Source organism: Vanellus vanellus, assembly GCF_965231255.1.
Source record: "Vanellus vanellus genome assembly, chromosome: 1".
Lineage (NCBI taxonomy): Eukaryota > Metazoa > Chordata > Aves > Charadriiformes > Charadriidae > Vanellus > Vanellus vanellus.
In genome coordinates, this window is record NC_138905.1 from 200,654,269 (window position 1) to 200,666,912 (window position 12,644).

At 50.5% G+C, this 12,644-nt stretch overlaps 1 protein-coding gene across 3 annotated transcripts; it reads right to left on the bottom strand.

Moving 5' to 3' along the window:
- Positions 1-754: 754 nt before the first annotated feature.
- Positions 755-6,361, bottom strand: SHISA2 (shisa family member 2). Of its 3 annotated transcripts, none has more exons than XR_014270506.1 (3): positions 5,989-6,361; positions 3,016-3,899; positions 755-768 (listed from the first exon to the last, which is right to left on the bottom strand). XR_014270506.1 is itself a non-coding variant. In XM_082498379.1 (2 exons), the coding sequence occupies exons 1-2, from the start codon at positions 6,293-6,295 to the stop codon at positions 3,346-3,348; spliced, it is 861 nt and encodes a 286-aa protein (XP_082354505.1). In that variant the 5' UTR covers positions 6,296-6,361; the 3' UTR covers positions 816-3,345. The 3 variants fall into 3 exon arrangements, 1 of the variants encoding a protein (XP_082354505.1); XR_014270507.1 differs by lacking the exon at positions 755-768 and adding an exon at positions 816-2,585; XM_082498379.1 differs by lacking the exon at positions 755-768 and having other exon boundaries at positions 816-3,899.
- Positions 6,362-12,644: the final 6,283 nt, after the last annotated feature.

Here is a 12,644-nt window from a genome sequence, read left to right on the forward strand (position 1 = left end):
CACTGGCTTTTCCCATGCCATCCATAGTCACTATGTGCAGCAGGAAAACGAGAGCTCCTCTCAGCCAAGGGGAAAAAAAAACAAACCACAGACTAACAACGTATTAAAAAACACAAGCAAAAGCTTTGACACAAACTATTGGCTTCTCCTGCTCCTCACCTCAGCACATCTGCTCTAAGCTGTGCCTGACCCCCTCCTTCCCTGCTGGTTTTCTGCTTCCAGCCCAGCTCCTTCACCTCCCCTGGATGCCAGGAAGACGTAGCATTTTGGGACACGATATGTACAGACTGACCAGGGCTACATTTTTTCCAGACTGTTCTTTCCGATTTATTGGAGTCATAGACACGCAGCTCCGGCAAGGCCCAATTTCCTATCTGTGCCCTTTCCACTCCCCCAGCCACCCACCTGCTTGGCCTCGCAGTGCAGCTTCAGCAGTGCCGGCATCACCAGCGGCAGTAGGGAGCAAACACCAGGAAAGCTACGTGGCCTTGTCCCAGACTGAGTCATGCCCATCCTGCTCCCCAACCATCCCTGCAGCTGCTGGGACATAAGGGGTCCCCAGCTCACTGATGCCCTCTCCCTGCTCCCCTTCCCTCCGAAGAAGCCCCCTCGGACGGGCTGCACCAGGGCACAGCATTCAGCCACATCAGTTGTTGGTTTTAATGTTGTTCTTAAGAAACACAGCCAAGAATCCTAGTTTTGCTTTTTGCCAGGGTCCGGAGAACTGGGCTGGTCAGATGTGCTCTCATGGACAAAGTAAAGCATTAACTGAAGAAAAAAAAAATATAACAAAGTAAACAAAACCAAAGTCACACCATAAAGTATTTATTAAGAAACAAAGGGGGCTTTTTTTCTTCATTTGTAAGAAACACTTTAAAGCAAGTGCCCTATCAGATTTAAAAGCTATATCAAATGGAAACATCGGTTTTACATTATTGTACATGACATTTAAAAAAAACACCACATCTCACAAACTTCCTTTTATTACAACTCAGGTTTCTCTGCCTTCAGTTGTAAATTAATTTCTACAGACTTAAATTTAACTTATTCCTTTTTTATTTTATTTTATTTTTTTTATTAAACAAGTAAACAATATACAGAGATTCACCTGAATTTCATAGGTTGGAGGCGGTGTCCTTGCCAGGGCACGTGCAAGGCGGGCAGTGTGCGCTGGCGGGGGCGAGAGCTGGCTTGGGTCACAGTTGGGAAAGATCCTGAATGCATGGATGAGCTTGTCGTCTGTAACAGGCCAGGTCTCCCCTGGGACCAAGCACCGCCAGCTCCTGCTGAAGCCACCAGCAGCTGAAGGCATCCAAGCCCCCGCGCCTGATGCCAACTCAGCTTTGGGAGGTCAGCGTGACTAAGCTGCAACATGGGCAGGTGGAAACCTAAAGCCCCACAAGACCTGAGTGCACGTTGGGTCCTTCAAAAGCCTGGCAGCACCCAGCTCTGGTGCTCCTACTGCCTTTAAAGATCCCCCCGAGCACTGAGCTGTGCGGGCAGAGCAGAGCAGTTACCCAATGCCTCCAGCAGCCAGTGGAGGTGGGGGAAACTAGGTCTTGTAAACCAATCTTTCTGTCCAGGTCCTACACGCTGAATGGGGAATTGCAGCCAGGAATGGCCGATGTGGGATAAAGTACCTATTCATTTTCCTGTATCAGTGGTCAGACCATTTCTGCCTGCTGCAGACTGCCTGTGTGGGGCATGTTTACGAGTAAACCATTGGATTTGGCAAGGCTTCCACACACACGCGGAATTTAAAAACAGACGTACAAAAAAAATAGTAGTATCACAGTTATTGCTACATACTGATACAGTATCAGACAATAAGAAACCTTTTATCAGCTCTGGTCTGGTTACAGTAATCGCCCAGTTTTGGTATGTGCCCTCAGTCCTCTGTTGCGGCGTTTTGGCTGAAGAATGGATGGAAATGCAGAGACTACGTTTTTTTAAGAGACACCACCAGCCTTAAATAGTTTGTTGTTGAATCTGGGATGCTCTATTACAATTAGCACGGTCTAATTATTCCCAGCACGCTGTTGCCCCTTCAACCTGGAGAGGTATTTTTCCCCAGATGAAGCAAAGCAAGATGGAGCCAGCAGCTCCAGTGCAAAGTGTCCCCCCCGGGCACCGCGCCTCCTCCCTGACCCCCGCAGCATCATGGGGAGTCGCAAGCACCTTCATCCTTTGGTTGGGCCTTTTACCTTGTTTTTAAATACAGCTGTGCCTTCCAACTCCTCTGCCCCATGGGTGAAGAAGAAAAGGGTTTCAAACCTCCACCAGCCCCACCATTCCCAGGTTCGGGTGGCTTTGTATGACCTCCCCCCAGGGAAGAGGGTTGGGGACTCCGTGCAGGCTGGCTGAGGGACAAAGCCTGTTTTCCTACGGTCAACTCGATGGCAAGCAGGGTTTGGGGCTGACAACTTCGTGTGTATTCACACGGGTTTACTGTTTCATGGGAAGTGAGGTTAAATCAGGCGTGTTTGGAGTCACAGTACCACCTTTCTCTGCAACGGCAGTTTCAGCTCAGATGCTGTTAGCAAAAAAGCTTTGCTGAGCATCAGGAAGAGCGAGCACCTCGTACCCTGTTTTGAGTAAAAAGTTCACAAAGATAAACAAAGTCTGTGCAAACCACTACTGGGTCCTGATCTTGAGGCAAAACCAAATCAAGAAGGGGTTCAAGTGCACTGGAAGGAAGAGCCGAATGATTAACTCTCTTCTAATTCCTACATAAATACCAGGGACAAGGAAAATTGGTCTTTGCAAGACTTAGCCTTTCGTGGCATTTCACCCCGGACCAGGGGTGCATAAGAAACCATGGGGGCTGGTACCAGCACCCGGCACACAGGGATTGCACTGTTCGGCTCTCAGTTGTGATTGTCTGTAAAGCAACGGGAAATGTCATTAAGGAGCTGGTAGAGGAGAAAAGAGGTTTCTTAAGTACTGCGGTCTTGTATAGTGTAACAAAACTCTTTCTACGAATTAATTAGGCAAATACTTCTGACCATGTCATACCTGAAGGGCACTTAATGGCTCCGGCATTTATCTCGCAAGTACAGTGATCTGAAATGCATATGCATTTTCAGCGTAATCCTTCGCCGCTGTAAATCATGCACTGGAATGAGAGCGTATCTGGCAACGTTAATTCAGAGATATCATCCTACAGTTTCTGGCAACGGACCCCGATGAAAATAAATGGTTTATAAACACTGTCTGACATGCATGAGCCTTTCAAAATTATTTACAAGTGATGTTCTGGGAGCTTCGTTCCGAGGAAGTATTTCTCCTCTGCTCAGTTTAGATATTAAAATCTGTCGGCTGGGGAGGGGGAGGAAGGCGTCAGTGCTACACAGTCACAGCTGGGTACATCTTCTGTTCGCTGTTGGCGTGCGGGTAGGGAGACTGGATCTGCCTGTAGCCGCTCTGCAAACCGTCAAGGAAGGGGGGCACCGGGGTGAGGGGCATGGAGTCGTGCTGCACAGCATAGCCCACGTACTGGGGGTGCAGGTACTGCCCCTGGTGCGGCACGATCTGGGTAGCCTGCTGGCAGTTGAGCACCGAGAAGTTCGTCGGCATGTTGACATAGACATTATTCATGGTCCCTTCTGGCAAACAGCAGTTGGTCTGGGACCTGGTCGGGGGGGCTCTGGCCCCTGAGTTGGCACTGGAGCTGGAGCTGGCGGCAGTGCTCGACTGGCGGGAGGAGGAGCCCCGGGAGGTGCTGGCACTTGGGATCATGGGGATAGTCTCCATCAGGCGGGTGCCCCCAGGGGCTCGGCTCTGCTGGGGCTCTTGCTTGGGCCGCAGGCATCTGCAGCAGCAAGCCGCCACCAGCGACCCCAAGATGATGAAGGCGACAAAGACAGATCCAACAATAAGGAATGGCACGTAGATGGGCACTGCAACGGCAAGGAAAATGTCGTCACTGGGGGACAAGAACAAATCTCAGCAACCCCGGCAGAAGGTCCCATCCCCCCAAGCAGAGCCCACCTCCCTCCAGCGCAGGTCAGTGCAGGGTGAGCACTAAAAGCTGTGTGTGCAGCCAAGCATTTTGCACAGGGAGGATGAAAAGGACTGCTAAAACCAATGGCTGGAGTTCCAAAAAGTGTCTCTAAAGTTACTAGCAGGGAGGAAAGCCTACAGCTCACACCTCACGTGAGGATGGCTCGCTCCTGCTGACTGCGGTGTAGTCCACATCAACGACTGCTCTACATCTCACCAGATCTTGTCTCTGATACACCCCACTAGGAAAAGCAGGCAAGAGAATGCTGGATTTGAACAGCGCCATAGGGAGATACTTTGGGGGCAGGATCCCTGCTCAGGGCTTGGGAGCACGGGGTAGTGAAACACCAGTGCTGCATCACGTCCCTCCCCATCTCCAGCCCTCTTTGGCTGCTCTCACCCTTGGGGCAGGGGGACAGCCAGGCAGTGAGCAGGCAGCAGTTGCAGGGGCTCTGCCACCCTGCAGCCCCAGGGATGAGTGTCTGGCTGCTCTGCACTTCAGTCCTGGGTTTGGGGAGAAACCACAGGGTGGGCAGTGGGGCGACAGCACCATGCTCCAAAGCACCACTACCAGCAGAGGGGCAGCATCCCTCCTTGTGAGGCCTAAAGAAGGGACATCAGGACAGGAGGAATGAGGGTGGGCGAGGGATGGGAGCAGAAAGTACAGGTGATGCTTCAGCCATGGGGTTGGGAGCCCAGTGAGGCAGATGGTGAACACCATCCTTGGGAGGACCTGGGCTCCAGTTGCTCTGCACTCCCGGGGAAAAAGCAGTTTTCTCTGCCTCAGTAAGAAATCTGCACAGATACATCCAGGAATAACAAGGGGGAAGGTGCCTCACTTCAGCACTTGTGAAGGCTCCCAACAACACGCCTGGGCTTCATCGTTTCCACCAAAACCCAGCAGCCCTGAGACTCAGGCAGGGCTGCGGACCCCTGCCCGACTGGGGCTAATGCAGCCGCTGGTGACAATATGTGCCCCGTGCACAGTGGCAAGGGATGCGCCTGCCCCTCCTGTGAGTTAACCAGCGCCGGCCGGGTGATGGCTCCCAAACCCGCTGAGCAGTAAGTATTAGTTGTTAAGATAAATGTCTTATTCTCTGAACCGCAAAGTGAGTTATCTGTCCGCTCAAGTCAGGAATACCTCCTTGCACAGCTGATTACACCAAGCAAGTTATTAACCAAAAGACCACATCCCATAATTTTTGCACTTTTTAGAAGAAAGACTTGCAAAAAAATTAACTCCACTTCTGTGCTTGGTGCTATAGTAGCTCCTTAACAGGTGCACACTAACACACAAGTTTTTCAAGAGTAAATCTGTGCTAATTATAACATCACTTCAGGCTACTTCTGGTGCATTCAGCACGTGGGGATGGCAGCAAGGGTGCTGGGAAGCCACCGAGGCTTTTTTTAAACAGCAGTAGAAAGACTGGAGTTTATCCTTGATAATCAAGCTTGTAAAAACCAGTCCTAAGTGGAGGTATCTGAGCTGGAGGAACATTCGCAATTAGAGCGGGGATCAGCCAGAAGTAATTCTGAAATGTCATGTTACTTTTTTGTTGTTGTTTATATGGGGTGTTGCGGTTTTTTTTAGTTCCCTTTTTAATTGGGAGCACAAAGGGGGCTGAGGAGCCGATTCAGAGCAGTGGCAGAGCCGCACAGGGGACACAGCTTGTCCCAGGCTGTCGGACAGCGGTGTCACCCGCTTCTAAAAATGAGAGGGCTGGACTCTCAAATAACAGAGAGAGAAAAAGCAGCATCCAGGCGTGGGTATTTTTCCCCGTTAAGCAGCGGCAGAAGGACTTGGCTGCCCCCACCTCTGTTCCTTTCGCCCCCACGACTCGTCGGTGGAAGGAACCGGCGACAAGGGATAAGGAGCGGGCCAAAACTTTGCCACAAAACCCGCGGCGGCTCTCCCGGAACCACGGAGCCCCGGGGGGAGCCCCCCCCCCCCCACCGGTGCTGTGCCCGATGCCGTTGCCGCCTCACCTGCCGCGCCGTCGGGGCCGTCCTTGCCGGCTCGGCCCGCCTCGCCGCCGCCTCCCTGCCGCCGGTCGTTGTCGCAGGCGCCCTGGTCGAGGCGCGCTTCGGGGCTGGAGCAGCAGTAGCGGAGGGCGCAGCTGCCGCAGCAGATGGTGGCGTCGCCGCCGTCGAAGCGTTCGGGGCACTGGAAGCCGTCCCGCCAGCCGCCCTGCCCGTCCAGCCAACCGTGGCAGTACTCGCCGCTGGCCGCGGCCCCCGCTGCCAGCAGCCAGCCCAGCGCCGCCAGCAGCAGCCAGCACCGCCCGCCCCGCATGGCTCCGCCGAGGCGGGCGGGCGGGCGGGTCAGAGCCCCCCTTCTCCGGGGCACCGCCGACCGATCCCCCGGGGCAGGCAGCAGCAGCCGCCGCCGCCACCGCCGCGCTGCGGGAACCGCCGCCTCCTCCTCATGCTTCGCGCCGCGCCCATGGGACGAGGCAGGCGGGGGGCGATCCACCGCCCGCCCGGCGGGCGCCGAGCCGCCGCCGCCGCCGCCGTGCGCCCCGTCCGGCGCCGCTCCCGCCACCGCCGCTGAGGTGAGGGCAGCGCTGCGCCCCGCCCTTATAGGCAGCGGATGGGGGGACGAGTGCGCATGCGCCGACCACGCCCCGGTCCCCGCCGGCGGGAGGGAGGGGGGCGCGGGGCCGCCCCGTCGGGGCGGCCCCGCGCCCCCCTCCCTCCCGCCGGCGGGGACCGGGGCGTTTGCCCCGTAGCCTCGCCCTTTTCCCAGCCAAATTTGGGGCCTTTCCCCCTTCTCAAGCCAAAAGCGCGGCAGCCCGGGAAAGGGCGAATGCCAGATTTATTTTGGCAGTCTTGGGGTGGGGGGGGGGGGAAGGGGGCTGTTCCGGGTTTTTTCCTGCAAAAATCTTGTGAACTCGGAGCAAGGGGGAAATAAGAGCGGTTGAAATGGCAGCGGAGGGGATGGGGATGTTTACGGCGCGTTACAGGTTTTATAGGGTGGCAGCGTCCGGCTGTTGCGCTGGTCCTGCGAGAGCGATAGGCGGTGGTGGGAGCGGGATGCTCATCCTTGCAAGGCAAAGCTGCCTCGGGCTCATCGTCACTGGCTGTGTAAGACTGGTGTCTTCTCACCTTGTAAATTCATTCAGTGACTGCATCGAGAGAGAGTCACCTTTTTATAACAAAGGCATTTGAGCCGGTCCCTCTACAGATGGGAATTTTTCAGAAGTATTTATGTGCCTTCAGAGCATGGTGCTTTGCTTCCCTGAGGTTTGCAAGGCCTCGTGTGCTAAAGCCCTTTGCAAATACAACTGCTGCCGCTTCAAAAAAAAAAAAAAACAAAAAAACACATCATCAGAAATAGAAAAGGCACAAAAAGAGAGATAGTACAAAAGCAGGTCCCAGTTCAACGGGTGGAAAACCCAAGGACAACCCAGCTTGAGTCTGAGCTGCTGAACCGGTCACAGTGAGGGACCACGCACATTTGTTGTGGCTGGCTGTGCGGGCACAGGTTGGACAGGAGGGAAAGAAGAGAAAGGACAAATTAGAGGAAGTTGGAACAATAATAAGTAAGAAACAACAGTCCCTCTCCCTCCCCCTTGGGGGTTCATTTTACAAATTCTCCAGCATAAATCAGGAACACAGAACTGTCACTTTATTCTGTATCCCCATCTATTTCACCTTATTCTGTATCTCCATCTATTTTGGTTGGAACCTCTTTAGACCTATGGAAAGGAAAGCCCTGTGATGGAACTCTCCGAGCTGCTGTGGGCTTCTGTGGGTGTGCAAGCGGCCCTTGCTGTTAGGGATGTTTTGCTTTCCCCTATCGTATTTCCAACCCATGCTCTGCAACTCGCCACATTACCACGATGGTAAGAGAGACACAAAACTGGCAGCGACTCCTCTCCCAGTTTCCTTTCAGCCCATTGAAGATAAACTTTAGACAGTGGATAGATGCTTTCTTCTCTTCCCCCTGTTGGATATTTGGTTCCATTCTTGGTAGCCTGGACAACAGTAAATGGATTTTAACCACCTGGGAACAAGTGAGATTACCTGTTTTTCATTGCTCAACCCCTTGGATGCCAAACAGGCATTTATGTGTTATATTGTTATATTTAGCTAGCATATCTACCATTACGTCATTACTTTTAAACAATTTTGAAACCTCATCAGAAACCTCGAAAAATCTGGATTCAGGAATCACTTCGGCTCTCCAGTTGTGTTCGCAACATTGTAAATGAGGATTGCAAGTTCAAGCTTGTAACCTGAAGTCTTAGCCCTCCTTCTCCCAGAGAAAAGCTAGAATTTATTGTCACTGTGCTATCGTTTAGATCACTCGGCATGTAAAAGCCAGGCCATGCTTACTGCAAGAGCCAGATTTTATTGCAGTTTGTACACTTACATATTGCAGCTTAACACTTCATCGGCAGAGATTCCTCTTCCTGGTAGTATAAAATAATGGAATCGACTCCCATCTGAAAGCCATGCTGTAGGGGTTTAGTTATTTAAAAAACCGTTTGGTTTGTTTGGTTGCTTGTTTGTTTGTTTTTTAAACTTATAAACAAATCACCTTGGAGTCAGAAATCACTGTGTTTTGTACATTTATCCTGGCAAAGTCGCTTCTCAGGTAAAACTGTATTTCCCTGCTGATAAAGCAATGCCTTGCTGCCCCCATGTGAAGTTAGTGGGAAGGGTAGCGCTATTAAAACACCATCACTACGGTTTTTGTACAGAGAACTGTTGTAAGCAAGAGTGCTGTTCCTACTGACAGGTCATACTAATGTAATTCCCAAAGTGAGGAAAGTTACCAGAATATACGAGCTTAACTTAGTAGGGGTTCCTTTCTCTTCCTGCTCTGCTTATTAGCCGTCTTTTACACTAGCGTAGCTATACCTAGGCTAAGTATTATTTAAATGCCATCCGTATATTTAAAAGCCCAAACTGCTACTCCAATTGTGGTATTACTTGCGTAAGCTGGAGTGGGTTTTATATCTGCTTGGGGAACATATTTAATAACTACATTTTAAAATACATGTGTATTCATAACAGAAAGGCTTTTTTTTATGGGCTCTCATTTCCTGGAAAATAATTAGAACAAGATGACCCAACCAAAAAAAAAAAAAAAAAAAAAGCTCACAGAAAGAGTCAAAGGACTGTAAAAATAACTGTGAATGAAGCGATAGGAAGTTGGCACACCCCTCACGGGCCGGGCTGTGACGCTGCAGCGGCACCAGGCACGTCAATACGCAACGCTCGGCTGCTGCTATCGGTGCTCGGCGCAGGCAGCAGTGACAGCAGCCATCAGCGCTGGCACCACGTTATCACAGCCAACGCAGACACCTCCGGTATCGCACGTCTGGCTCCAAAATGCACCACTGTCTCGATAAGAGGGTTAGGGGATGCAGGCTGAAGGGAGGTGCCCCGGGGAACAGCATCTGTAAGGGCTGGGGCACGTGTCCCTCCAAATTCACGAGGGCAAGATTGCAACAAGTTAAGGAGGAGGCTGTTTCCCCGAAAATGCCCCCCACCCCCAGTTTCAGCACTGAGTCCCTTCGGATGGGGCTATAGGGAGTTTGTTAGTACCCTCCCACTACTCGGTTGTGGTCAATACAACTGGCATGCTCTTCTCCCGGGAGTCTCACTACATTGATATTTGGAGCTCCCGCTTACTGCGGACACAACAGATTGCTGCTATGGTATAAAAGACAAAAAGCTGACGTGCACATCTTCAGGTTGAAAGGGGTGTCATTTCCTAATCGAATTATTATTTCTGCTGTAACCAACCACTCGCTGCTGTAACCAACCACTCGAGCCACTAGCAAAAAGGAAGGAATTTTAGCTTTTTTTCCTCCTCCTCAGACAAGAAGAGAGGAAGAATTACTTTTGATGGACTAAACCCATCTTCCCACAGCCTGCTCTCCCAGTGGGACTGGTCAATTTGACATGGCATCATTCTTACAAAGTTATTTCAACCGAAAAAAGAAAAGCCCCAAGGTACAAGAGTTTTCCACATTTACACTCCAGTTTATGCTGCACAGCGCATAAAGCATGAGCATTTTATCCAATGCAGGAAGAGAACAGAATTTTACTGTTGCTCACCTCCTAATGCCAGAGCGCGATTTAGGCACAATATAGTGAAAACAACATCAGTGTGCAGCCACAGCCCAGATTGCTGCCTGTACAGTAAGATTAACGAGCTCCAGACAAGAAGAAGGTGCTTCTCCTCTTGGTATGGCTCAATGGGATTTAAACTACAACTTTATCTGCAGTTTTTGATTTTACGTAGGGATTATGTAGGGATTGCAGATGAGCAAGAAGCAGCAAGTTGGTGCAGAAAATTAACAGTATTTATCAGCATATTTTCTGGATCAGGACATTTTTGTATACTGCTTACAAAAGAAGTAAAAAAGACTGTATCTGCTTGTATCAATGCTATTTTACATGACATCAATAGCATAGCTCCAGTACAACTTACCTGAAGGATGATATAGCCTAGCAATGAGGCTTTCGAATTTCCCCCCTCCCCACCCATTCTCAGGGCCAACTGTAAGCGATACCTCCACCACTCTGCAATGGTGTCTGGTTTTTAAGGTTACTATTTCTGTCACTGCTGGAACGTTATCACCATCCATCTGCCTGAGCCCATGACCCTACCCAAGCACCCCTTTTGCCCCGGTGCTTCTCAGCCGCTCCGAAGCCTGGCAAGCCCCGGCACCACCACAGCACAGGGATCACCATGACAGAGCAACAAACAATAGCTATAGGGGCTGCTGCGGTGCCAGAGATAACGCGCAGGGAAAGGTGACGGGGAATGTGACACTTCAAGTGTAAAGCGACAAATTACTCGGAAAAGCATTTCTAGCTGAATATTGTTACTAATTAAGTAGACATTTAAGCCAATAGGCATTTGTATTACACCTACACCTTTCAGCGTAGTGATTCTTGCTCTGCGCAGGGCAACCCAGACGAGTTGTCACAGCCTCCCTGCTCTTCCAGCCACTTCTGCACATCTCCTGCACAGGCGGGAGGTTCCTATCGGCACTGACAGATCATTACCATGCCCAAAGCCAACAACGTTAAAAGCCTTCCCTCTTTACTCTTGGAGCAGAGCTCGGCATCGACTTCACTCTGCTACTGCGGGATCAAGTAGGAGCTTTGCCCTTGTGGTCTGTACTGCATAAGCTTAGCTAATGGCCAGAGCAGGTCTCACCTTCCCCGGGGTAATGCTCACTTCTGGCTTGGCTGCCGGAGGTATGCGAACACCTGCCTACTCGTTAAAAGCTATTCTTAGAGTTTAAGCATTACACTCCTACCAGGGGGTAAGCAACGGTGATGTTAGCTGCAGTGAGTTCCTTCAGACAGCCACCAATTTCCTTAGTCAGCAGGCAAAAGGAAAGCTAAAAGGAAAAAAAAAGACTGTCGCTATTTGAAACTGATATAATGTGCATTGCTAAGGCTCATTTCCACAGCATTAAGGCCAGCACCTTCCTTTCGCTGTCACCTCTCTCAGTTCACTTTGCCTGACCTGATGCTAAATCAGAAGCACCGTAGCTGCCTTCGGCATCGTTGTTAAGGATAACGGAGACACCGCGCTGGAGAGCTGTGCCAAGCACAGCTGCAGGAAAGAACCAAGGCTGGTAAGATACAGGCGTGCTCACCGTCACTCCTCCACCCATCTCCAGCAGAGATGGAGAAGTGTCCCCACACTACTAAGAACCAGAGCACTGCTGGCTTAAGTGCTCATTGCCGTTGCATCCATTTAGCGTTTTGGCCCACCCATTCCTGGCCCTTTTTTGTGAAAGGTGGGCTTTTTTCCAGTACGGACTCCTTTACCTCATGTACCTTACCTTATCCCTGGATAGAACAACAGCAAAAGCGCTTATGCCCAAAGGTTCGATTCCTTGATGTGTATGTCGAGAAAGAAACAAAGGTGGGCCAAACAGCCAAGAAATGCTAACACTTAACAGGATTAGAGGGGTTTGGTGTTTTTTTCAGTTTAGAGTAACTTGTGCTGAGGTACCTAACCATGGACTTAATAGACGTGCTTTAGCTACCCAACCGTACAGAGTTGGTGTATATTTTTTTCCCCGAGGTTTCACCCAAGTGAAAGTCTACACTAGCTGCCTGTCACAATTTTTTCCCCCATGAGAACTTACCCTAAGAGTACATGGTATTTTTCAGAATTTCAAGTTTCATATAACAACTAGTTTGATGTTGAATACTTGATTTTGAGTATTTTTCAAGTCTGTGTTTCTTTCCCTTTTTACCACACCATAGCATCCGATCAAACCCCCGCCATCCTAGCTTGCTTTTCTGACTGGGATCATCACCTCTGAAGCATATCCTGTTACCATGATGTGCCACATCAAACACACAGAGCCAGCGAGGAGTTTCTTGCCAGGGAGGTATACACCAGCCTCTAATCAGAATCGGATTTTGGAAACAATTACGTCTAGAACATCCTGTGCTAGACGACTACTGTCCTGCTGCTGCCCAAGCACACGCTGTAGAGTGACACCTGCATTAAAGAGGGGAGAAAAAAAAAAAAAAAAAAAAAAAAAAAGGAGGGAAATCCATCAGTTTGCAAGACATTAGTTGAACAAACAAGTAAAACATCTTTTACTTGCTTGGCTATTGTCCTGTTTAGGACAAGAGTACATATTCCAAGT